This window comes from Hemitrygon akajei, chromosome 9 (genome assembly GCF_048418815.1).
Source record: "Hemitrygon akajei chromosome 9, sHemAka1.3, whole genome shotgun sequence".
In the NCBI taxonomy this organism is placed as follows: Eukaryota; Metazoa; Chordata; class Chondrichthyes; order Myliobatiformes; family Dasyatidae; genus Hemitrygon; species Hemitrygon akajei.
Window position 1 is genome coordinate 63820585 of NC_133132.1, and position 27816 is coordinate 63848400.

General features: G+C 46.7%; 1 protein-coding gene across 5 annotated transcripts; it reads left to right on the plus strand.

The window, feature by feature from the left end:
• The first annotated feature begins 1974 nt into the window (after positions 1-1974).
• Positions 1975-27598, plus strand: tlr5b (toll-like receptor 5b). 5 transcript variants are annotated; one of them, XM_073056131.1, is made up of 3 exons: positions 1975-2525; positions 12945-13109; positions 23496-27598. In XM_073056131.1, the coding sequence occupies exon 3, from the start codon at positions 23505-23507 to the stop codon at positions 26115-26117; it is 2613 nt and encodes an 870-aa protein (XP_072912232.1). In that variant the 5' UTR covers positions 1975-2525; positions 12945-13109; positions 23496-23504; the 3' UTR covers positions 26118-27598. The 5 variants fall into 5 exon arrangements, with proteins under 5 accessions (XP_072912232.1, XP_072912233.1, XP_072912234.1 ...); XM_073056132.1 differs by having other exon boundaries at positions 1975-2500; XM_073056133.1 differs by lacking the exon at positions 12945-13109 and having other exon boundaries at positions 1975-2500.
• Positions 27599-27816: the final 218 nt, after the last annotated feature.

The following is a 27816-nucleotide window of genomic DNA, read 5'->3' on the forward strand; positions in this document are numbered from 1 at the left end:
CTTTGCTCCCCTCTCATTCAGCCCTCAGTTACTTCGCCATTACTCGACACAACCACTGCATTACATTGCTTCTCTTTGTGGCACAGCTAGCAAGTTCACTCCTGTCTAAGATTCTGCCCATATGGAGTTTGCATGTTCTCCCTGTAACACTGAGGATTTCCTCCAGGTGCTCTGGTTTCTTCTCACATCCAGAAGCTGTGCCAGTCAGTAGGTTAATTCTAAAATGGCCCTAGTGTATAGGTGAGGAGTAGTATTTGGGGGAAGTTCTTAGGAATGTGGGGAGAATAAAATGGGATTGGTGTCATGTGTAATTAATACGGGGCTGACCTGACACAATGGGTGGGCAGTCGGCATGGTGCAGGCAGTGGGGACACCATTCCAGCCATTTCATACGAGCTCTGGACTGGCACACAGGAGAATCATGGAATTAAATCCCAGCCTGCTCAATGTCAGTGAGGGTTTTCAGTCAGTGGAAGTCAGTCATTGAGGGTCAAGGGTCAGTGCAGGTAGTGGTCAGCCCACAAAGTGGTTGAGGTGAGGAGACAGACGCCACCATTAGGTCTGCCTAAGGGTCAATGGGAAGAAATACTCAGAGAGACCCCTCTCTCTCTGTTACTTGACCCCACGTTTTGGTAAGTGGATTTATTATTGTGACATATACCAAAGTAGCGTGAAAAGCTTTTAGCTTGTATTCTAGACATAAGTACATTGACAATATGGTGCTGTACGTGCAGGGAAAGTGCAGAGCAGGCGGACAAAATGCAAAAGCCATGGCAAGGTAGGTTAGAATGGAGATCGAGAGTTCATCTTTTAGTTTTCTGAGTTCCTGTGTCTGGTAACAGCAGGGTAGAATTTTTCATCCGGACTCTGCTGTGAGTGTACCTGCCTCCACCACTCTCTTAGACTCACCGTCTGGGTGAAATGGTTCTTCAGCATAGACAGACAAGGTGCAAATCAGCAACCATTTAATGTACTGTAAGGTCTGGAGGACCTGTTCCTCTCCCAGTGACCCAGGCACTGGGCATGGAATCACTGGGCTCCTTGTCATCTCTATCTCTTCCAGCTAGGCATGGAGTGTCTGGCTTGGAGGTGAAGCCTCTTTGAGATGACTCCCTACCCCCAGTTGTGGCCGAAGTGGGGTCACACCTATACACTAGCCGTCCCTATTGTCCCTGGGGTGGGGGACAGACAGAGATGGTCCCCTCCCTTGAGCACACCAGCAGAGGCCCAGCCCAGACACGTAACCTCAGCCACTGACTAAGGGCGGGATGTTGAAAGCCTTACTTGGGTGGTGTAAGGACAATGGCCACCAGTTATCTGCAGGAAGTTGCTGCAAGTACATTTCCTGCCCTAGTGTTGGTCTAGAGCTGTCTGTGCTGATCCTCAGCTCTCCTGGAGCAATACCCAGGTACAGACGCATACAAAAGGGAAACAGGCCATTTAGCCCCATATATACATGCTGACCAGTAGGCACCCATCTGTATTCATCCTATTGTCTAGCACTTCACCCACAGCTGTCTATGTCTAGGCGATTCAAATGCTCATCTAGACACCTTTTTGATGCTGTCACCTTTCTTTCCAGCAGGGTGCTCTAGGGCACCTCACCCATAGGGAGAGGTCCACAACAAATCTGCTTGAAATATCTCATGCCGCACCCTAGATCTACATCCCCACTCCTGAAGTGAGATGGGTTATGTTGGAATTTAGAATATCAGTGGAACCCCACTGGGATCCCCAATCCTGTCAACTCTCATACCATGCTAGTCCAACCCCCTCCCCCCACACTGTGTGGCAAACCCAAGTCCAGAAATAGTCCGAGTCCATCACAGGTGCAGCCCTCCCCACCACTTACAGCGTCTGCAGGAGGCAACATCTATCAATAAGGATCTCCACCATCTGGGTCCCGCCCTCTTCTCACTGCTACCGTCAGGCAGGGAGTACAGAAGCCTGAAGTCCCACACCACCCATCAGGTTCGGGGGCAGTGACTTTCCTACAACCATCAGATATTTGAACTGACCTGAACAACTCTAACCCTACCTCAGTAATGGAAAACTACAGACCTCTTCCTGCACTAGCAAGGACTGGTCTCTGTATTTTTTTCTTTTGCAGCGTTATTGCAGTCTTTTTTCTTTATTGTCTTATATAATTTATATTTTGTGCATTATCTGTGTGCTGTGATGCTGCTGCAAGCAAGTTTTTTATTGTACCTGTACCTCACTGTACTTTTGCAGTTGGCAATAAACCAGACAGGAGTCTGTTCCGTTTCTCCCTGTCTCTGAAGCCTCCCCTAGAAGTCTGCTCCTCCCACTGACTCACAGCTCTCACACATTCATTTTTTTCAAAAACTGCACTCTCCGGTTCACTGGATTATGTCTGCAGGAACGCTGGCGGAGAGGTGAAACCCCGGAGTTGGTTTAATCCTGAACCGATCGCTTGTGACTTTTACTAAGAGTGCCTGCCGTCTGCTCCGTCCGCGTGGGTCCTGAGGTGACTGATGTGGTAAGTGTGGACTACAGGTTAGAAGGTAAGTGGCTGACGGGTAGCTTGAGACACAAGAGAGGGCAGCTGTTGGAATCTGGAGCAGGAAACAAACTGCTGGGGGTAACCAGTGTTGCATGGGATATCAGGGCGAGGCTGTTTGCCAGGACAGAGTGCAGAAAGAGACAGCAAGGGGTGAGGCAGGGGTTGGTAGCTGTCAAGGATAGCTTCCATCCCCCTGCTAGTAAGACTCTTGAACTCCTGAGTTTTTAATCTCTCAATCTACCTCATGGTGGCCCTAGCACCTTTTCGTCTACCTGCACCGCACTCTCTCTGTAACACTTTATTCTACATTCTGTTACTGCTTTGTATGACCTTGGAGTGCTTATGTATGGAATGATCCATCTGCATGGTATGTAAACAAGTTTTTCCACTATATCTCAGCACACATGACAGTTGCAGTCTAATCCTGTCACTGGGTTTGAAGAATCTGACGGAAGCAGTGTTGGTAATAGCTGATATTGCTGAGAGGTCCCCTCTGTAAATTTCTCAATGCAAACGGGGTAAGAAACGCTGCCCTCAGAGGGTCATCAGCTCAACACTGACCTTCAAATACTCTTCCCACCAGTCACTGAAACGTTGTCCTGCTGATGTCTGCCCTCAGTGAGAGGAGTCTCCTGGCATGTTGTCCTGATAAAGAGTCTTGGCCTGAAATGTCATCTGTTTTCTTCCATTTCCATAGATGCTACCTGACCTGCTGAGGTCATCCAGTAGTTTGTGTGTTGCTCCAGATTCACTGTCTGCAGTCTTATGCCTGTTGTCATGGGTCTCTGGTGGGCGGTGGTGTGCCGGGGAGGGCAGCTTGATGAATAACCTTTGCCTTCCAGATGCTTAGTGAAGATCTTTCATCTCACTGTCTTAGCTAAAGGAGAGAACCGTGGAGCTCCCCCTGTGTGCTGAGCTCAGTGACCCACCTTGGTTCCGCAGCGGGGTAGGGGCATTTGGTGGTGAAGCTGAAACAATAGTTCAGAACTGAACTCGATGTGAAGCAGTAGTTCCACCAGCTGAGCCACCATGCCTCCCCAAAGTGGCAAGGTGCTAGAGAGCAGGAGGGGGTGCTCAGCCACAAAATCAGGGAAAATCTACAGCACAGAAACAACCCATCTTGTCCTTCTACATCAGTCCTATTTGCCTACAGACGTACCCCTATCCCTCTTCACTTTTCCTATCCAAGTATCTGTTCAAAACTTTTTAAGCATAATTGTATCCATCTCCCCCACTTCCCCTCTCAGCTTGTTCCAGATACCCATCATCCTATGTGTGAAAAATGTGCCTCTCAGATCTCCTTTAAGTTTCTCCCTTCTCACCTTTAACCTGCAACATCAAGTTTGATTCCCCTACTCTTAGAAAAAGATGCAGACTGTCTACACAACTTGTTCCCCTTATGATTTATATAGACCTCAATCAGGGAAGGGAACAATCTGGTGGTCTGTGCTCACTGGTACAACAGTGATGGAACTGTGCCTCTCCTCCTGATGGAGCATCATTAATCCTATCTCCACAGCAGCAGCTGACCAACTGAGTCTCTCCTCCATGATCTGTTTCAGCATCTGCGATGATTTTACTTTCCTTGCTGTGCCTGAAGTTAGTTCCAAGGGAAGGTGTGTACAGGGAACTTACTACCTGTGTAATAATGAGAGGTGGAACAAGCTATCCACCTCAATAGGACATGCCCCCTCACACCCCACCCCAATCCTGCTGGGGTCTCACATCCCTGTGTAAATCACCAATTGGCCAATAGTTGGTCACTAGTTAATCTCACCACAGACAGTGAAGACTGGTAGTTAACAGTGTAAGAACTGAGAGTATAGTGACAACTGTTCCCTTATTTTTTTTCTCCAGCCCAGGAAACAAACATTTCAAGCAACAAACTATCTGATGGGAGGAACTTGAGGGGTCAAGCAGCATCTGTGAAAAGAAGTCCCGCTAATGCAAGATTTTGATCTGAAACATTGACAATTCCTTCTTCTCCCCCCCCCCCCCCCCCCACCCCCATCGCACATGCTGCTCAACTCATCGAGATCCTCCAGGTTGTTTGTCATTTCCAGGTTAGATCTTAAATCACTTCAATATTTCCTTAATTTTCCATTTTGTCATTATTTTCTCTCTTCCATAATCTAATCTTTCTCCTTTGAATGTTGAGGTTTCCATCTGTTGAGTTGGAGAGTAGTTTGAGATAGCCTACACAATCTACAAACACTACCATTCACCCATTCCAAATTTCCCACTGTTCCTGCTCAATGGCCAGACACCTCACAAGGCAGCAGAGAAGACCCTGGGGAGGAGGAGAATGCCTGGAGCTCAGAGATGGGACCAACTGTCAACAGCTTGCGTGTGGTTGTGGACCTGAGCAAAAAGACCAATCCTTCTCCCTCTGCTGCTCTTGTTTCATTCTCTTCACTATCTCCTGAATAATTTGGGACAATTCCTCTTACACCCCTTCCCCACCAGCCATGAAAATGTGCTTTTAGCAGCAGCATGATATATTACAAGACAAAGACAAGCAGGTTAACATATATACTTAAATTAACATGTATAATTTACATAAATGCTGAAATAAGAATAACAATACAGGTGTGAGATTGAGAGAGAAGAAATGTCATGTGAGGTAGTGTTGGGGGGGTTTCAAGTTCTTGTATCAACCTGATGGCAGTGGGGAGGAAACTTGCTGAATTTTGTCTTTAGGCTCCTAAATCTTCTGCTTAATGGCATCATTGAGAAGAGGGTATGGACTGGACAGTTAGGCTCCCTGATGATGGATGTTACATTCTTGAGGAATTGATAATGTGAAGATCTGTACCCAGGATGGTCCACCGGTGTCTAGTCGCTTGCATTTCTGTGCACTGGGGTTCCTATATTAGGTCGTGATACGACCAGTTAAAACATTTTGCACCATAGTCTGTACAATACACCCATTTACACAGAACAAGTGCTGGTAAATGGGATTAGTATAAATGGGTATTATGGTCATTAGATATAGGAGCAGAATTAGGCTGTTCAGCACATGGATGTAGTGGGCCAAAGGGCTTCTCCTCTACTGTGTGACTCGATGCAGAGCAGTGTGAGGGAGGATGGTTAGGGAGACATGATCACCTGGTACCCCAGCTCCTGGTGCAGTGACTCCAAAGCCAGGACAGATGGAAGGGTCCCCTGCCCCTGAGTGCCTCACTCTCTGCAGCCCCTATTCTCTACAGGGCTTACTCTATCTGAAAGTGACAGTAAGAGGAAATGTGACAACCTACGCTTGCAGAAGGAAGCGTTGTCCAACACCCGCAAAGAGAACAATCTGTTCCTCTGAATTACACAACACTCCTTCCTTGAAGTTCCTCCTTCTAAAGATAATGATTAGCTTTATCGTCACGCGTACGTCGAAAAATAAAAACACAGTGAAATGTGTCATTTGTGCTGTATCAGCACCCAACACTGACCAAGGAAGTGCTGGGGACTCTACAAGTGTCACTATGCTTCCAGCACCAGCATAGCATGCTCACAATTTATTAACCATTACTAATCCATATCTTTGGAATGTGGGAGGAAACCAGAACCCCTGGAAGAAATCCATACAATCATGGGGACAATACATAATACAAACTCCTTACAGACATGTCAGGAATCGAATTCCAGTTGCCAGTGCTGTAAAGTGTTACACTAGCAACTATCCTGCTATGTCGCTTTTCTGTTGGGCTAAGTGACTAGTAGATCATCCCTTCATGGCACGTCACCCAGAGAGAGTCGCCTGGTTGTACAGACTACAGTTTGGTGCTGGTGGAAGAGCCTTGACAATTGAGGGGTTATTGATGACATCCATTGCTCCAGAGGCACTGGGAGAGGAGTAACAGCCGGTGCTTGCCCTGCAAGTGCTGAATCCTCAATGCTGGCCTCCCACACAGTGAGAAAACAGGTGGAGATAGAGGAGAGAGGAAGGGGAACTGTTGAGAGATGGGAAGGTGCTGGTGTTGAGAGAGGAACATGAAGATTCAGCTCCAGCTACAGCTGTAGTTAAGTATTTTATTTGTCTTTGTTGCAAGAGGAATTGAGTACAGCAGAAAAGCCTGTTGGCTCCAGATGCGTACATCTTTGTCAGCAGTTCCTTGGGATCAAGGATTATACGGGGTCCTGATGAGAGTGCGTATGAAATATTGTCTCAGGATTCCCTATCCAAGGATGGAGATAATTGACCTATAAGTATACAAGGTATTTGTATCAGTTTATAATTGTCAAATGTTCCAAGAGTGAAAAGCTTTAGTCTGCATACCATTCATTCAGATAATTTGATACATTTCAAGGTAGTTAAGAGAAAACAGAATATCATGTTATAGTTACAGAGAAAGAACAGTGCCAGTAAATAAAAATGTGCAAGGGCTATGAGGAAGTAGAATGTGATGTTGAATTCATTTCTGAATGTGTGAGAGGTCCATTCAATAGTCTGATGACAGTTTCCAGGGTAGGTGGAATCTGTACAAGCAAGATGAACTGAAGCTGCTCCAGTGTCTTCACTGAAAAGGGAGGGAATTAGAATCAGGTTTAATATTGCTAGCATATGTCACTAAATCTATTGCTTTGTGGCAGCAGTACATTGCAATACACAATTTAAAAACTACAAATTACAAAGAACAATAGAAGTAGGGATCTACCACACCAGACAAGACAAGAGCCAAGATGCAGACTGCACAAGGAATCTGCTGAAAGCATCCAGCATGTATCAGCAGGGTGCAGGACGCAGACAGGGACAGCACATGCTGAACGGCACAACCAAGTTGCAGGAATTGTGTACAGGAACATCTGCGCTGAGTATGGATTGGACACTCCCAAGTCCAGATAGTAAACACCCTAGAAGGTAGTGGAGAATAACAGAGCTAAGATCCTGTGGGCCTTCCAAATACAGATCAACCAGGCATATTAATACTGCGTAAGGAACAGAAGAAAGCAATGGTAATAGATGTGGCAATCCTGAATTATAGTGATGTCAGAAAGAAAGAACAGGAGAAGCTGGAGAAATACCAGGGCTTGAAAGAGCAGATAGAAATGATGTGTAAGGTTAAAGCCAGAGTAATCCTTGTGCTGATAGGAGCACTTGGAGCTGTGACTGGGAGAGTGGCTCCAACAAATCCTGGGAACAATGTCTGAGATCTCAGTCCAGAAGAGCATACTACTAGGAACAGCATGGATACTATGCCGAACCCTGAAGCTCACAGGCCTCTGATAGAGGACCCAAGAATGAGGGAAAATACACAGATACATGCCCATAAGGGGTGAGAAAATACATGGATATATAAAATTAAATTAGTAGTGCAAAAAGGGAGAAAAAGAAGAGAAAATGAGAGATAGTGTACGATATATGCATTGTTCATTCAGAAATCTGATGGAGGAGAAGCCATTTCTGAAACTAACTGAGCAGGTGAGGGTGAGGTATAGAAATAAAACTAGGCCGATGGACAGGCCCATGAGAGGACTGAAATGGTTTAATGAAAAGAGCCTGATTGATAGGTAAGGAGATAAGGTGAGAGAGGGAGATGGGAATGCTGAAAGGGGGAAAATACCAAAAGTTTGAGGAATCAATGTTCATGCCATCAGGCTGGAGGATAACCAGACGGAATATAAACTGTTGCTCATCATGGCAGTAGAGAAGGCCATGGACTGACATGTCAGAATGAACGGGTAGTAGAATTGAAATGGGTGGCCACCAGGATATCATGCTTTCTCTGGCAGATGGAGCATAGCTGCTTGGCGAAGCAGTCTCCCAATCTACATCAGGTCTCACCGATATACAGAAGGCCAGACTGGGAGAACCAGAAACAGTACATGACCCCAACAGATTCACAGGTGAAGTGTCGCCTCGCCTGGAAGGACTGTTTGGGGCCCTGAATGGTAGTGAGGGAGGAGGTGTAGGGGCAGATGTGGTACTTATTCTGCTTGCAAAGTTAAGTACCAGGAAGGAGATCAACGGGGAGGGACAAATGGACAAGAAAGTCGCTAAGAGAGTGATCCCTGCAGAAAGTGGAAAGTTGGGGGAGGTGGGAGAGAGGGAAGGACGTACTTGGTGGTGGGATCTCGTTGGAGGTGGCAGAAGTTATGGTGAATTATATGCTGGATGTAGAGGCTAGTGGGGTGGTAGGTGAGGGCAAGAGGAACCCTATCCCTGGTGGGATGGGGTGAGGGTAGACGTGCATGAAATGGAAGAGATACAGGTGAAGGCAGTGTTGATGGTGGAGGAAGGAAAGCTCCTTTCTTTGAAGGAAGAGGACATCTCATTAGTTCTGGAATGAAAAGCCTCAATCTAAGAGCAGGTATGGCTGAGACAGAGGAAGAAGAGGAGAAGGGGATGGTATTTTACAAGTGACTGGGTGGGTAGAGGTATAGTCCAGGTAGTTGTGGGAATCTGATCATACATGGAGACTATTCTTGCAATTAATTCAAGCTGATTGAACAAAGGGCAGGACTGGCAACTCAGCAAGCCAAGGTGCTTACAGGGGTGATGTGATAGAGGAGGGGGCTTTGGAATATTCAACAAGGAGACCATCACTGCAGCAAAGAGAAAGGTATAAGGAAAATAGGGTTGTAATAGAAAAGAATTCTAATTTCCCCAATAGAGACTGGGATCACTTTACTGTGAGAGCATTACTTCGGGTAGAATTAAAATGAGTCCAAGAGAGCTTTTTGTGCCAGAATGGAGATGGGGCACTGCTGGACCTCTCCCAGAGAAATGGAAGTCTTTTAAATGTGACATAGGCCAATATTTTCCAAAGAGGATGAAGGCTATGAATAGCAATGCCAAAAATCCTGAACCTCAAGGGATACTGTAGATTTGATGAAGGGAGGTATATTATACACATGGGCAAAACATATAGAGGGCCCATCCTCTATATAGATTATGGAAGTACTTAACAAAAAGGTACCAGGGACACAAAATATCATGAGCAGGTAAGAGTAAGGAAAAATCCAAAGAAATTTATAAACCATTTAACAACTAAGGGCAACCAGGGAAAGAGTGGGAGCCTGTTAGGGACCAAAGAACGAGAGAGGTCTCAGATGAATATTTTTCATCTGCATTCACTGGAGAGACATTGTAGTTGGAAATTTCAGCTGGGATGGTGAGACTGTAGAATATAGGGAATACTTGTTTTATTAGCTTTGGTTTAGAAAATATAAGCAGGAAGGTCTCCGCCAATTAAACATTGGTTAAGCCACAACTGGAACACTCTGCACACTTATAGTCACCACACAACAGTGATAGGACTGGAGAGGATGCAGAGGAGGTTTACCAGGATGTGAGATGGAACATTCAGTTATGAGACTGGCTTTGCTTTCCTTGGAGCAGAGAAAGCCGAGGGGTCCTGACAGAAACGTGAAGTTATGAGAGGCATAGACTGGTAGAAACTTTTCCCCATAATGGGGGTATATAAAACCAGAGATCATAGTGACTGCAGTAAAACCACTATGTACATAGTACAGTGCAGCACAGGAACAGACCCTTCAGCCCACTATATCAGTGCTAACCATGATGTCCATCTAAATTAATCCCATCTACCGCACATAATCCATATCCTTCTATTCCCTGGAAAATTTTATAAACTTCTATCAGTTCTCCCCTCAGACTCTGGTGCTCCAGAAAAAATAATTCAACTTTATCAAACCTGTCCTTATACAGTCGTTCATAACAATCCATGCAATATTCTGGTGAAGCTTGTCTGCACCCACTCCAAAGCCTCCACATTCTTTATGTAATGTGACCAGATTTGCACACAATACTCCAAATGTGGCTTCGCCAAAATGTTATACATCGGCAGCATGATTTCCCAACTTTTATACCCAGTGCCCTAACCCATAAAGGCAACTAAACTGTGCACCTACTTTTCACCCCATCTACGCGTGGTGTCACTTCAGTGAACTATGAACTTGTATGCCAAGATCTTCCTGTACCTTAGTGCCTCTGAAGGTTCTGCCATTAACTGTTTACTTTCCCTTATATTTGACTTCCCCAAGGACCACACCTTATACATGCCCAGATTGAACTCCGCTTCCATTTCTCTACCCACAGATTTATACCATATTGTATCCTTTTACAACCTGCTTCCCCAGTCTTTGAGTAATCTGCAAACCTACTAATCAGCGTATTTGCATGTTTACCCAGAAACTTTATATCTTAGCAATCACATATGTGGTTGGGAGAACTGTGATTGCCTGTGGCATATTAACGTGATGAGACCTTTCTCTGACTACTCCCTCCTCACCTTCTTCTCTCTCCACGTTTTCTCCATCTAGTCTATCTCTCTGACTTCTCCTCTCTTTCACCTCTCTTCCCACTCTCCCCATCCCTACTCTTCCTCCTTCTTACTCTTGCCTTTCTCCTTCTCGTCCCCCAGCCCCCTCGTTTCACACCCTTTCCCACGTTTCTCTCTAATTCATGTCCTTTTCCACTTTAGTTTTATATTCTAACCACCGTTTTCCGAAGTTACCTTCCTGTAGCCCTTCCAAAATCAGTCTCTACTAAATCGCTCTGCCTCCTCTGCCAGAGGCTGAACACCCTCTTTCAGGTCCAGAAATCCATCAACAGTTTAATGCAATATTCAATATCCTGCCTCGTCTCTTGCTTCAAACACACCGCAATCTGAATAACTGGCTTTCACATCCTGCAAACTTAAAAGGTAATTATGAGTCAACAATTACCTCAGCACTTAGTGTTCTTTTATTGATTAGTCACGCTCACGTTTTGCTCCTCCATCTTACACTGTTTTGATGGAGCCAATAATGGCTGTAACTTGCATTAATATGGGGCTAATAACATTAATAATCTTTACAGTACTGTTCCACTCTAGCAACAAAATCAAAACACTAGGACGTATCACTTCAAAATTTAAATATTTTAAACATTTCAAACACGAGAAAATCTGCAGATGCTGGAAGTCCAAAGTAACACACATACAAAATGCTGAGTTCCTCCAGCATTGTGTGTGCGTGTTTTAAACATTTAATTATTAAACTCTCATCAATGTCCTGCGCCAACCTCGCTATATCCCACTGACGAAGTTTACTCATAAACTTTGTACAGGCATTCTCTTTGGTTCTGACCTAATTATGTGACTCAGTGCTGCAACCAATCCGGACGTAATTATTCCAATCCAGGGATAAAGTCCGAACTTTGTCTCTGTGCTAGTATTGTGTAGCTTCAGTCCTGCTATTTCCTGTTCCCCATTTTGGGTCTTTGACTATGCAAAGCTCGTCCGATCATCACTGTCAGTTCGTCGTTGGAACCAGTCGTAATTATTTATAGTTTCCTGACAGGGATTAGGTCAATTCAGGATCAAACCATCATTTCCTGAATATTTCAAACACGAAGGAGGTCACGAGAGCTCTTTCGCAACGGGAAGCGAAGTTCCTCTTGAATCACTTCCAAATCCAGTCTCTGTCGGTCATCCCAATCCTAAACCCCATCTCTTTTCAAATATGTGAAAAGACGTAGATGGTGGAGATCAGAAATACATAAAAAAGGAACACCAAGTGTGTTAGACAGCTATCTACGGTGAGAGAAACAAGTAACATTTAAGGTGTGAGAACCTTCATCAAGACAGTCTCCAGCCTGAAAAGCTGACCGTTCCTCTGCACAGAATCAATCTCTCTCTCTCTCCTTCCCTCTCCCCTCTCCCTCCCTCCCCCTCCCCTCTCTCTCACCCTCCCCCTCCCCTCCCTCTCCCTCTCCCTCTCTCCCTCTCCCCCCTCTCCCGCTCGCTCTCCCTCCCCCCCTCTCTCTCCCTCCCTCTCTCTCCCTCTCTCTCCCTCTCTCTCTCCTTCTCTCCCTCTCTCTCTCTCCCTCCCTCCCACCACCCCAGTAATGTGAACTCTTTCCTAACCTGCATTTGTCAAATAACTGCACGTCCAACACATGGTTTTGCCGTCTATGTCCACCAGAGTTGTACCAACTGAAATCGATCACAAATTCCACACCCTCTTTGTCAGAGTCAAGGTATCGAGCCTCCCTTACCGTGGAACATTGTCTGGAGCCGTGGTGAGGACAGAACCGGGATCCAAGATGTAGATCAGTATCCGGAGTGTAGACAGAACCGTGGTCCGGGATCAGTAGTAAGGACAGAACCGGGAATAAGGGGCAGACAGAACGAGGTCCAGTCTGTAGATCAGTGTTGGGTATGTGGGCGGAACCGGGGTGTGGGGCAGGACAGGATTGAAATTCAGGGTATGGACAGTATTGGGGTCTGGAGCGTGGAGTAAGGATCGGGTTTGAGGACAGAGTTGCTTTTTTCATGAGCTGTCACTTACTTACAAGTTTTCACACCCGAGAATAGTTATTGGCAGCGGAATTAATAGTATTACTGGAATGTCCATGGAATAACAAGAACAGAATTTTCTTACCATAAAATTGACATATAACCTTTGTGGTTCCTTTCTTCAGCATCTCATTCTAAATCTACCAGTGCATTATTAGTCCCGCCGGGATCCTTCTGTTACAGTCCTCTTAGAACCGGACTGAAGATACATTTTGTCACAGAAAATAATATTCAGACAAATACTAAATCCGAACATTTGGCTGACGAAGTTGCTACAGGACTGTCTGCAGGCAAGTGAACAATACTTGAAGTAATTGGGAACCACTGGACCTCATCTCCTAACATTTACCTCCAGCTGTTTAGAAAGGAACAGAATCCATTATGGTTTAATTTAAGAGCCTGGGGTTAATCTGCCCCTTTCAGAGGAATAGTAATACCTCGGGAAATTATTTGACATATTTTGAGATACAAGATTAATGTGCATGTGGATCAAGTATGGTCAATGTCCCATCCTACAGAACAATTGACAAATATTAATTTCCTCCTAACAGATTTAGCAAACACCTCCGATTTCTTTTCACTTTCTCAGTCTCCCTCTCATTCTGTTTTATTTCTCTTTCCGTGTCACTCCCTCTCTCTGGTGGAACTCAAAAACCTTATATAATACTTTAAAACTTTCAACATATTTAGATTGGTTCAGGAAGAAGATGGCTTTAGGTTCAAACAGATAAAGCAGCAGAAAATCCAACTGCTTGGATTTCAAGAAACAGTTAAACTGTAAGGATTGAATAAGAGGCCAATTGCGACAGGTGAGTGTTGATGGGAATGCGCTGAATAAAGCGGGTGAGGGTGGGGGCAGATAGACAGATTGTCATATACATCAGGGTGCAATGTCAGTATGGACTGGATGCTTTAAAGGGCCTATATCTATCTATATCTATATATATATGTATCTATCTTGCTCTATCTCGATGTGACTATGAGTACAAAGGCTTGTTTAGTTACCTATCATCTACATATTTAAATAACCACACGTTAACACAAAAGGTGCTGCTCGACACCCCTGAGTTCCTCCTGCAGGTTGTATCTCTTATCAGGACAGAGCTCTGGGTTACAGAGCCTGTTGGTCCAAGGCCTTGGACTGTGGGGACAGTCCGACTGCATGCTACAGAGGGCTGAAATGGGGACAGATCATTTCTACATGATTAACCATTTTCAGTGTGGGCTCCCAGACCTCAACCTCTATTAAACACTCATGCACCGTACCTTTTAGGAGACTGGTCTGTGAAATTCGTAGCAAAATCTAGTAGAAGCAACTTTGTTCTCCTCTATGGAGGTGTCTCACTGCAGTTAGAAGAGCTGTTGGGGGATATTTTGGGTTGTTCTAGAACCTGGTGCAGCTGGGTTTTGCTCCAGAGACCGTTCTCCCCTGGTGTGGGGGTAGCTTGTTTCACTGGCTGTGTCAGGAGCTGGGACAAGCAGTTGATGATCTATTTTGTGGAGGAAGTTTCAATTTTATATGGGCAGCCTGAAACCATCTGGTGGAGAAACCAGTCAGGGCTCACAGAGCAACTCCACCATGAACACTCTCTAAATGTTTGTTTTTTTAAAAATTTTAATTGATTTTTTAATGCATTTTCTACAACACTACAAATAAAAAAAACCCAAAAACAAAGTAGAAAATTAGTACTGTGCAAGATAAACATACAATAATAATATAATACAAAATGAAATAATTGAGAAAGCACCCAAGTTGAAGTCATATAAAGTTAGTGTCCTCCCCAAACCCCACAACAAAAAAAAAACTCCAGACCAACCAAAACAAAATGTAGAAAATATAAATCAGAACATTCAAATCCCCAAAACTGTAAATACACTTGAAAACAGAAGATAATAATGCCTACTACCAAAAAAAAAGAGCTGAAAGCAAGGGACTAAAAAAAAACTTAATTAAGAGGAAAATTATGAAAATAGTCAATAAAAGGTCCCCAGACCTTATGAAACTTTATATCAGAATTAAGAATTGAATAATGAATTTTTTCAAGGTCTAAGCAGGACATAATGTTATTAAGCCATTGAGCATCCAGGGCGGGGCAACATCTCTCCATCTAAGGAGGATTAGACGTCTAGCCAGGAGAGAAGCAAAAGATAATATTCGACATTTAGTCGAACTCAAGCGTATATCTGTCTCACCCAAGAAAACAAACAAAGCAATTAAAGGGTTAGGTTCTAAGTGGTGATTCAGAGTACAGGATAAGGTTATAAAAACATCTTTCCAAAATTTCTCTAGACTAGGACAAGTCCAATACATATGAATAAGAGAAGCCTCGCCAATTTTGCATTTATCACAAAGAGGACTAATATTAGGATAAAATTGAGATAGTTTAGATTTGGACATATGGGCCCTAAGAACAATCTTAAACTGTAAAAGACAGTGACGAGCACAAAGAGAAGTTGAATTAACCGATTTGAGAATCGAGTCCCAAACCTCATCAGATAAAGAGATATTTAAGTCATGCTCCCAAGCCATTCTGATTTTATCCACAGGGGCACGCTGTAAGGATACTAATTTATCACGGATAAAGGATATTACGCCTTTACCCAGTGGATTAATAGAAAAAGAAATCCATAGCATTTTTCTCAGGCATTTCAGGGAAGTTGAGAATTAAAGGATTGATAAAGTGTCTAATTTGGAGATATCTAAAGAAATGGGCATTAGGCAGATTGAACTTAGCAGAGAGTTGTTGAAAGGATGTGAAGCGATTATCGATAAAAAGATCTTCAAAATGCCTAATGCCCTTTCTATACCAATCATAGAATGTTGAATCATACATAGTAGGTAGAAAAAGATGATTATGTAAGATAGGACTAGAAAGGGAAAAACCATAAAAACCATAAAATTTCCTAAACTGGGCCCATATTCGCAAAGTATGTCTAACAAGAGGATTAACAATTAGTCTAGACAAACTACTAGGGAGTGCAGAACCAAGAAGAGCAGAAATAGATAGATCTTTAGTGGAATTCAGCTCCATTGCTACCCAATTAGGGCACTCAGATTGGCTATGAAAAAAAGACCAGAAGATAGTGCAACGAATGTTAGCTACCTAAACATTTGTTAAGGAGCCACCTCAAAAGGTGACATAATACAGTGACATATGACGTTTCAAATTAGTAAAATGACTCAAGCCACCTACACTCTAGCTCCCAGAATCCTCTTTGACATATGTACAAAACACACATACAAAACCACACAGACAAGTGGTGATGCTTCCCTGCACCTGTATCTCTGAATATTATTTATCTTTAATCACGTGGTGAATTTACACAGAACTCATCACAGCGACAACTCAAGCAGTTCTGTTACTCTTTGCAAATTGACCCCTTCTCTCTGTCCCATTCTACTGTAATCCAAAACTCCATTTGTGACCTGCCTATGTACCCCATGACATAAGTAGCCCGAGTATGTTCACTCTAACTAGGTAGCACAGGAGTATAGTTCTCATTTACAATTTCAGGCCCTTCTGGCCCAACAAGCCTGCGTCTCCCAATTACACGTGACCAATTAAATTATTAACCTGTACGTCTGGAATGTGGGAGGACCCAGATTCTTCACACATTCCAAAGATCCACACACCAATGATCAGCAATTGTGGGCAGGGGAGGGGTTTCAATTCCTGCCACTCCGTAAGGAGTTTGTACGTTCTGCATGGGTTTCCTCCCACATTGCAGAGATGTACGCGTTAGGGTAAGTAGATTGTGGGCATGCTCTTTTGGTGCTGGAAGCATGATGACACTTGTGGGCAGCCCCAGTAATCCGTGGAATGTGCTGGTCTTTAATGCAAACAACACATTTCACTGTACGTCTTGGTGACTGTGACAAATAATGCTAAACCTTATCCTCTCTTTTTATACCTCTATAAAATTACCTCTCAATTTCTCATCTTGATTGAAGTATGTTCCATCCTGCTCAACCTCTCTCCATAACTCAGTCCCTCAAGTCCTAGCAACGTCCCTGTAAAATCCCCTTTGCACACTTTCAAATATAATGGCATCCGTTCTATAGCAGGGTAACCAAAACTGAACATAATATTTCAAATGAGGTCTCACTAATGACCTGTATAACTGCAACATAAAATCTCACCTTCAATACTGAGTACCCTGACCAATGTGCCTTCATCACCCTGCCTTCCTGGATCTGTAGGGGTTTGTTTCAGGGTTGGTGTGGTCCAGACCAGGATTGCACAGAGTGTGGATTATTCTTGAGATATGAGATCACTCTCAGTTTTCCATAATCCAGTGAATGAAGTCAAAAACTGTTCAAGCTCTCCCCATGAATGGTTGGCCGCTGGGAGTTTGGTGGGGTGACCTTGTTGCTTGATTGATATTTGTCAGTATTGGGCTCTGCCGTCACTGTTTAAATCTCTCGACGTCACAGTGATAGCAATGTTGTGGTTGTGAACTAGTTTGGAACTTCGGCTCTTTTTGTGAAGACACGGAAAAGGAGGAACAAATGCCTCTCTTTAACAGCACAGCGCAGTATAGACCTTTCAGGCTATGAAGTTATCGTGACCTACTCCACTATCAGTCTAACCCCTATGTCCTAAACAGCCCATAACCACCCAGTTTTCTTTCATCCCTGTACCTAAGAGTCTCTTTGATATCCGTAGTGTAACACCCCCGACAGCACATTCCAGTCACTCTCTGTGTAAAACCTACATCTAACATCTCCTTTAAACTTTCCTTCATTCCCCTTAAAAGGATGCCTCCTCTGGTATTAGCCATTGCCACCCTGGGGCAAGATGGCAGCGGGATAGCAGTGGCAGCGGACAGAGGAGGCGGAGGTGGGACAAACACAGCGGGAACCGTGAGAACGCGTCTCTTCCTAAGGAGGGTTGGACAAGATTTTGTGTTTCCTGTTATTTTTTCCCAGGAGCCCACCTTCGCCTGTGACGTCTGCTCGCAGCTCTTCGCCACCGCACCAAGGCTCAGCAGCCACCAGCGCTGCCACTTCGAGCCCAGGCCCAGGCCCTGCTGCTCCATCCCCAGTGTCCCAGCCACCACAACACCCGGCCCAGAGCGCGGCATGGCAAAATGCCCCAGGCCCAGGCCCTGCTGCTCCATCCCCAGTGTCCCGGCCACCACAACACCCGGCCCGGAGCGCGGCGTGGTGAAATGCCACAGGCCCAGCTGCTCCATCCCCGGTGTCTCGGCCACCACAACACCCGGCCTGGAGCACGGCGCGGTGAAACGCCCCAGGCCCAGGCCCAGGTCCAGCTGCTCCATCCCCAGTGTCCCAGCCGCCACAACACACGGCCCAGAGCGCGGCGTGGCAAAATGCCCCAGGCCCAGGCCCTGCTGCTCCATCCCCAGTGTCCCGGCCACCACAACACCCGGCCTGGAGCGCGGCACGGTGAAACGCCCCAGGCCCAGGCCCAGGACCAGCTGCTCCATCCCCGGTGTCCCAGCCGCCACAACACCCGGCCTGGAGCGCGGCATGGCAAAATGCCCCAGGCCCAGGCCTTGCTGCTCCATCCCCGGTGTCCCAGCCGCCACAACACCCGGCCTGGAGCGCGGCATGGCAAAATGCCCCAGGCCCAGGCCTTGCTGCTCCATCCCCGGTGTCCCGGCCACCACAACACCAGGCCCAGAGCGCGGCGCGGTGAAATACCCCATGCCCAGCTGCTCCATCCCCAGTGTCCCAGCCACCACAACACCCGGCCTGGAGCGCGGCGCGGTGAAACGCCCCAGGCCCAGGCCCAGGTCCAGCTGCTCCATCCCCAGTGTCCCAGCCGCCACAACACCCGGCCCAGAGCGCGGCGTGGCAAAATGCCCCAGGCCCAGGCCCTGCTGCTCCATCCCCAGTGTCCTGGCCTGGAGCGCGGCGCGGTGAAACGCCCCAGGCACAGGCCCAGGTCCAGCTGCTCCATCCCCGGTGTCCCAGCCGCCACAACACCCAGCCCAGAGCGCGGCATGGCAAAATGCCCCAGGCCCAGGCCCTGCTGCTCCATCCCCAGTGTCCCGGCCACCACAACACCCGGCCTGGAGCGCGGCGCGGTGAAACGCCCCAGGCCCAGGCCCAGGTCCAGCTGCTCCATCCCCGGTGTCCCGGCCATCACCACACCCAGCCCGGAGCGCGGCATGGCAAAACGCCCCAGGCCCAGGCCCAGGCCTTGCTGCTCCATCTCCGGTGTCCCGGCCACCACAACACCCGGCCCAGAGCGCGGCGTGGCGAAATGCCCCAGGCCCAGGCCCAGGCCTTGCTGCTCCATCCCCGGTGTCCCGGCCACCGCAACACCCGGCCCGGAGCGCGGCGCGGTGAAATGCCCCAGGCCCAGGCCCAGGCCTTGCTGCTCCATCCCCGGTGTCCCGGCCACCACAACACCCGGCCCAGAGCGCCGTGTGGCAAAATGCCCCAGGCCCAGGCCTTGCTGCTCCATCCCCGGTGTTCCGGCCACCGCCACACCCGGCCCAGTGCGCGGCGCGGCGAAACGCCCCAGGTCCAGCTGATCCAGCTGGTAGCACCTGATAAATGGTCCCTTGCTCAGCGTTACGAGCGATGGCCAACAGCAGACCCAGCAGGAGACTGGTGGGGAAGACGGCAGAGCTACGACCTTGGAAGACAATGGTTGCTTTGCAAGCAGATGATCTACCAAGAGAGGTGGTGATCTCCTGGCAGAAGGCAAAGGCAAACCATTGCTGTAACCTGCCGAGTCCACGATTTCCCAATATGTCAGTCTCAATAAAGGATCAAAACAACGATGTTAACGACAAGTGTCGGCACAGAGCGGCGTGAAGGGAAATCGTCCACCAACTGGAAATTCCAGATGTGACCTGACGATGACCCTGGGAAAAGGCACTGGCCCTCCACTCTGTTCCTTATAAGCTAAATTATCACGTTGCTTCTCATCCTCCTTCACTCCAAAGAAAAATGTCCTTGCTTCATTCTCTAATCATGAGGCACCCAGAAATGAACACAATGTTTCAGGAATAGTCTAACCACAGTTTTATAGAATTGCAAAATTTCCTTGTAGCTCTTGACTAATGAAAGCCAACACACCATCACAGCATACGTCTTCTTATCTGTTTCGTGGAGAGTATTTCAACTGGTAAGGGGGGGGGGGGGTGGCTACTGCATAGGACCAAAGTAAGCTGCAGAGAGTTGTAAGCTTAGTCAGTTCCATCATGGACACTAGCCTCCGTAATATCCAGGACATATTCAAGGAGCGATACGTCACAAAAGGTGGCATCCATGATTAAGGACCCACATTACCCAGGATATGCCCTCTTCTCACTGCTACCATCAGGAAGGAGGCACTGGAGCCTGAAGGCACACACTCAATGATTCAGGAATAGCTTCTTCCGCTCTGCCATCCGATTCCTGAGTGGACATTGAAGCCTTGAACACAGACTCACTACTTCCTTATTTTTATTTTTTGTGTACTACTTATCCAATTTAACCACTTACTGAAATTCTCAGTTTTTTCTCCCTAAGTATTGCATTGTACTGCTGCGGCAAAGTTATTAAATTTCACAATATATGCCAATGATATTAAACTTGATTCTGATTTGGATTCAACTTGGTGACAACTTTCAGGAATCTATGTACTTGGACCTCAAGATCCCTTTTTTCTTCCACGCTGCTAAGAATTTGCTATTAACCATATTTGACCTTCCAAACTGTATCAGTTCACACTTCTCCAGATCGAACTTCATCTGCCACTTATGCTGACCTCACATTCATCAAGGTCCCCCTCAGTACTGAACACCAAAGGAGAGTATTCATTAAAGACCTCCTTACCTCATCTGACTTCAGGAACATATTTCTCTCTTTATCCCTTTTGTCTGTGAGAATGCCTGTCACCCTGGCCATTTCCTTCACTTCCTTCTGGCAGGAGATGCAGGAGCTTGAAAGCCTGGAGCACCAGACTCATTAACAGCTTCTTCGCCAATGCTATCAGACTTACTCATAGAGACTGGCAGCACAGAAACAGCCCTTCAGCCCTGCAGGTCCGTGTGTACACCATGATGCCCTATCCAATTTAGTTCCATTTCCCATATGGTCTAAATCTTCCCAATCTACCTGTCCAACTGTCTTTTAAAAGTTGTTATTATATCTGTCTCACATAGATAATCCTTTGTGTAAAAAAAGCTGCTCTTCGTTCCTATTAAATTTTTCTCCTCAACTTATAGTTCTTGATTCCTCAACTCAGGGAAAGACACCATGTGCATTCACATATCTGTGCAGCTCATGATTTTATACACCTCTATAAGATGTGTATACATCAGTCTCCTAAACTCCAAGAAATAAAGTTCTAACCTCCCTGACTTCTCCCTATAACTCAGTCCTGGCAACATCTTTGCAAATCTCTTCTGTACTCTGGAGAGTTTAATAACATCTTTCCTATAGCAGGGTGACCAGAACTGAACACAAAACTTCAACTCTTGAACTACTTTTTTCACACCCATTACCTGGTGGTGCAGTCACATCCTTGAATCCTTACTTCTAGCTTCCCACTATTGTTACTTCAGCATTTCTTTTTCCACAAGTTTAGTCTGCACAACAATCACTACAGTATCCTGCTGTTGTATTTATTATCATCATGTTACTGTTTATTCAAGTCAGGTTGAGTTTATTGGCATGTGTTCCAGTACGGTGAGATACAGGAACAACGAAAGACTTTCTAGCAGCATTGTCACAAGCATGTAGCTACAGGTAACACACAAAACAAATTATACGGACTGGAAGAGAGAGCAAAGATTGCAAATCAAGACATTTGTGCAGAGACAAGTCCATGGTAGTGCAAGAGGTGGTCTCAAGCCCAATGTAGTGCAGGAGGTGGTCTCAAGCCCATGGTAGTGCAGGAGGTGGTCTCAAGCCCATGGTAGTGCAGGAGGTGGTCTCAAGCCCAATGTAGTGCAGGAGGTGGTCTCAAGCCCATGGTAGTGCAGGAGGTGATCTCAAGCCCAATGTAGTGCAGGAGGTGATCTCAAGCCCATGGTAGTGCAGGAGGTGGTCTCAAGCCCATGGTAGTGCAGGTGGTGGTCTCAAGCCCATGGTAGTGCAGGAGGTGGTCTCAAGCCCATGGTAGTGCAGGAGGTGGTCTCAAGCCCATGGTAGTGCAGGAGGTGGTCTCAAGCCCAATGTAGTGCAGGAGGTGGTCTCAAGCCCATGGTAGTGCAGGAGGTGGTCTCAAGCCCATGGTAGTGCAGGAGGTGGTCTCAAGCCCATGGTAGTGCAGGAGGTGATCTCAAGCCCATGGTAGTGCAGGAGGTGATCTCAAGCCCATGGTAGTGCAGGAGGTGGTCTCAAGCCCATGGTAGTGCAGGAGGTGGTCTCAAGCCCATGGTAGTGCAGGAGGTGGTCTCAAGCCCATGGTAGTGCAGGAGGTGATCTCAAGCCCATGGTAGTGCAGGAGGTGGTCTCAAGCCCATGGTAGTGCAGGAGGTGGTCTCAAGCCCATGGTAGTGCAGGAGGTGGTCTCAAGCCCATGGTAGTGCAGGAGGTGGTCTGTAGTGTTCGTTGCAGTGCTGGATTAAAGTTATGCAGATTGATTCAGGAACCTGATGGCTGGAGGAAAACAATTGTTCCTGAACTTGGTGGTTTGGGACTTAAGGCTTCTGTACCTCCTGCCTGCAATAACAGTGAGAAAAGGGCATGGATCCTTGATAATAGATGTCATCTTTTTGAGGCAGAGCCTTTTGTAGATGTTGTCAATGTTGGTGAGGGCAGTGCCCATGCTGGACTCTGCAGCCTCCTGCATTTCCATGTCAGGACATGACTGGCCAGGATACTTTCTGTGGTGCGTTTGTAGAAGTTGCAGTGGCATGCCAAATCTCATTAAGCTGCTAATCTCTGCAAGTTTCATGCAAGTAAGGAATTATATTGCACTCTGGTATACATGATAAAAAAGAAAACATGACAAAAATTATATTGTAGTTGTACAAGACATTGGTGAGGCCACATTGGGAATATTGTGTTTGGCTTTGGTCATCCAGCTACAGTAAGAGTGCAAAGGAGATTGTGGAGATTTGAGGAACTATGTGATGGACAGAGATTGTGCAGCATAGGAGAATGAGGGGTGATTTTATCGAGTACAAAATTATGAGGGTCATAGACAGGGAAATGCCCAGATTGAGAAATCAAGATTTAAAGAGAATAGATTTAAGGTGAGAGGAAAGAGATTTAATAATAACCTGAGGGACTGATTCACTCAGAGTGTGGTCAGTATTTGGAACCGACTGCCAGAGGAAGTGGTTGAAGCAGGTTCAATAACAACATTTAAAAGTTGTTTGGACGGTATATGGTGAGGAAAAATTTAGAGAGATTTGGGCCAAATGCATGCAAATAGAACTAGCTTGGTTGGGCACCTTGGGTAGCATGGACAAGAAGGGCCAAAGGGCCTGTTTCTGTGCTGTATGAATCTATGACTAACAAACTAGGCTGATCTAATCTAAAGGGGGCAATGGCCAAGGGAAAGGGTGCAGGGTCTCAGGGACCTTAGTAATACAGGAAATCACCTGCCCTGAGGGTCAGATGAGGCAGCCTCTGGGGCAGGGGGTGAGGAGGTTGTCTCTGAGTTGCTCTGTTTCTCTGCGAGTTGGGTGGATGCTGAGTGAATCCTGGCAGGCGGAGAGAGAATTCACTAACAGTCCTTTCCCTTCTGTTCCTCTGCCAGGCTAGGACCATGCGACTCTCCACTTTCTTCCTGCTGGTGGCAACTTTCAGGTCTGCCCAGTCTCTCTGCTCCCGATATGGGATTTACCTGTCCTGCGTGAAACAGAATCTGAGTCGGCCACCAGCCGTGCCAGCGGGTGTGGTGTACCTCAACCTCAACTGGAACAACATCAACTACATTGAGAGGAGCTCCTTCTCCTGGACGGACGAGCTTCGCACCCTGACAATCGGGAAACAAGACAGTAGGTGGATGGACGTGGGGCCCAGTGCCTTTGGGAATCTGCCTAATCTGACATTCCTGGATTTAGGAGGCAACATTCAACTGCAGTTGGACCTGGAGGCGTTTGCTGGCCTGGGACAACTGCAGACTTTGCTGCTGGACTATAATGGTCTGAAGGACTCAGTCTTACAAAACGGGTACTTCAGACACTTAACTTCATTGCACACTTTGGTTCTGGAAGGCAACCAGTTACAACACATCAGACCAGACCCAACCTTCTCCAACCTCCGGGCACTGCAGAATGTTGACTTCAGTTTCAATCAGATCCAGCAGATTTGCAAGGAAGACCTGGTTAATGTTCAACACAGGCTTTTCAGAATGTTTGATATATCCTGGAACCGTCCTTTGTATGCAAGTAAATCCCTCAGCTGGGAGAGGTGTGGTAACCCCTTCTCCAACATCTTTCTATACACTCTGGACATATCGGGCATTACTCTGAGCGTTCAACAGCTGGAGAAGATGTTTCTGGCAATGAGGGGAACCCTCATCATTGAGCTGAGAATGAGACATTTGTCTATCGGGGCATCATTCGGTTACAACAACGTTCCCGATCCCAACAACCAAACATTTTCAGGGCTTGCCGAGAGTTCTGTCATGATCTTGAATCTCCACCAGACATACATCTTCTCCCTGCAGCCCCATGTCTTCTCACACTTCCCTGACCTAAAGATCCTCTCCTTAACTCACAACCGCATCAACCTCATACAGAAAAATGCCTTCTTTGGCCTGGAAAATCTACTGACGCTGAACATTTCCTACAACTTGTTGGGTGAGATCTACTCATGGACATTTGCGGGTCTGCAGAATGTTTCCTACATTGACCTACGACACAACCACATTGGGGCCATCCAGTTTGGTTCCTTCGAAGGACTCCCTCAGCTTGTCACTTTAGACCTTCGGGAGAACTCTCTTTCCCATCTCCCTGCCTCCAAGCCATTGCCTGGCCTGCAGTACCTCTTCTTAGGATATAACCGACTAGAAGAGGTGTATGGGTTGGGGAACGTGGACAACATCACCTTTCTCGATCTTTCTAACAACGCGTTTGAGAACTTGCAGGTGTTTTACGAGATTATGAAGCAGCCCACAGTGACTCACCTTCTGCTAAGGAACAACCGCTTATCCGTGTGCACCATCGCACCTACCAACACGATCCCCAAAAGCAACCACCTCCGTCACCTCGACCTTTCCGGTAACTTCCTCCAACTAACGTGGGCAGCTGGCAAGTGCTGGGATGTGTTCCACAACCTCTCCAACCTGACGGAGTTACTTCTCCAGCGGAACTATCTTGCTAAGCTGCCCCAAGGCGTCTTCAGTGGCTTAGTCTCCCTGAAGAGGCTTAACCTGTCCCTGAACTCACTGACCCAGCTCAGCCACGACCTCTTCCCCAGCAACCTTGAGATCCTGGACCTGTCCAGCAATCGCCTGATTTCACCCGACCCAGCTGCCTTTAGCTTCGTCAGGCGTCTGGACCTGAGGAACAACCAGTACATCTGTGATTGCAGCCTCAACCGCTTTGTCCTCTGGCTGAACCGCACTGAGGTGGAGTTGGTGGGACCCCTGACCCAAATGGTTTGCGCCTTCCCGAAAGGGCTCAAGGACGTACCCCTTCTCTCACTCACGCCAGGCTGTGGGATGGAGGAGATGCAGTTTGCCCTGTTTGTCACCGTGACCACACTCCTGCTGATTTTTCTCACCTCTGTTCTCCTCTACACTCACTGCTGGTCCTTGATCCTCCTGTGCTACAGGGTGCTGACCAGGACTGTCCTGGAAGGAGGCAAGACAGAGCCAGACAGGTTGGGATACAGGTTTGATGCCTACCTCTGCTTCAGCGGCCAGGACCTGGAATGGGTGAAAGACAGTCTGCTCTTGAATCTAGAGGAGAACCGGTTACAACTGTGCATCGAGGAGCGGGATTTCATTCCTGGGGAAGACCACATTACCAACATACGGGAGGCCATATGGGGCAGTAGGAAGACAGTGTGTGTGGTCACCAGGCGCTTCTTGAAGGATGGCTGGTGCCTGGAGGCATTCAACATTGCCCAGAGCCGCCTCTACCACGAGTTGAAAGACGTTGTGGTCCTGCTAGTGGTGGGTTCCCTGAGGGACTACCAGCTCCGGAAGTACAAGCCCCTACGGTCCTATCTGCAGAGTAGAGGGTACCTGCGCTGGCCGGCCAAGCCCTACGACCAGTACTGGCTCCTGCAGAGGCTGGCTGACAATATCCGGCAGGACCCCAAGCAGAGAAGGGTCAGAGCCAGGAGGAAAACATTTCTGGGCCTCCTCCCCTGGAGGAAGGAAACAGGAGAGGTCAGGTTACAGAGGGTGGCCACCATCTCTGGCTGACTGGTATGCTAACTCGTGTCCTTGCTGGATCCTGGGGGAGCACAGAGACAAAAGTCACTGAGTCAGATTGTGTGATAGAAATGGGGAGATGGGGAGGGGGAGGAGGAAGAGAGGGATAACATTGGGGACAGAGAGTAAATGGAAGATGGGGTACAGAGGGAAAGAGAAGGAACTGGGGAGATAGGGGCCATCCCGTTTACCGTCCCACCCAGATTCATTATATCAACACACTGAAGTGTTACTACTTGTCCCTTAGACAGATCACTAACGCGCTTAGTGAGCAGTTGGACCTCAACACTGATCTCTGGGGTTTCCCAGCAGATATCACCTGCCACCCAAGGATTCATTTATTCCCATCCACATCTACTTTCTGTGAACCAACTCCCAGTTCATCCTCCACAACTCCCTGTTCACCAACCCAGTGCACAGACCTTATCAACATCTCCAAAACACCATGTTACTAGTCAGATCCTCAAACCCTCAACAGAACAGTCACACTTGACATCCCCTTTAGAAATTCACTCTGACTTCGTTCAATTATTGTTTTCAAGACATCTTAATATTTATAACAGATTCCAACGTTTTCCCGACTACTGATGTCCAGTGAACAGATGTGAATTCCCTGTTTTCTCCCTCCTTACAGGATTGTTGGGGTTACATTTCCACCCTCTAATCTACAGGAATATTTCCAGAATGTGTAGAATTTTCGGATGTCGCCTGTGTCCTCACTATCAACAGCCACCTGCTACTGGGATGTGGAACTTCAGGTCCTTAGGAATTTCAGCTAGTGGGCTTTATTTCTATATTATTATTTCCTCACTTATTCTTTGTCCTGTTTTATTTTCTGCAGACAGATACAAGTCATTGTTTATCTGAGATTGCTGGAGATTTAGATGGTAGTTGTGGAGGGGAGAGGAATTGATGACAGTTCCTTATCCCCCACAGACGCTGCTTGACCTGCTGAGTTTCTCCAGCAGTTTGTTAACTGTTTAATCCCTGCCTGCAGTAGCTGGAATGGAAATATTTTGCTTTTGCTTGATGGAGGAATCAGATGGCTGCGTCTGATTCTGTCAAAAAGGCAGAGGAGCCAGCGGGAACAAGGCAGGGTGGGATAACAGCAGAGACAGAGTGTGCCGGCCTGCAGAGAGCTCAGCGGTTCAGATCTGAGAGACGCAGAGGGGCAGGGGGCAACAGACACTTTAAAGGCAAAACAGGGACAATGTATACACCTGCTGGATAAATGTAAAATAAACTTTTTGGATTAGGATGTAAAGTTGCAGGTAAAAGTATGAAACCACAGAGAAAGTAAAGTTAGAAGGTAGAGGAGAGAAATATTCAGAGACCAAAACCTGACCAATGGTTTATCAGAGATTAAAATCATACTATAGTATCATTACCCTGTGGTTTCTTGTATTACTGTTTGCAGAGCTTTATATTCCTTGTTTTGCTACTTGTTTTTAAATAAACTTTACAAAGGAAAACCGAGCTGTGTTCACAAATTCACAGAATCGCTCACTGTTTGCCAACCACTGCACCTATCTATACTAATTCACAGAATCACAGAATTCCCAGAAATTCACGGAATCGCTCACTGTTCACAGAATCACAGAATTCCCAGAAATTCACGGAACCGCTCAGTTTGCCAACCACTACGCCTATCTATACTAATCTTGCATTAATTCCATACCCCTCTGTGCTC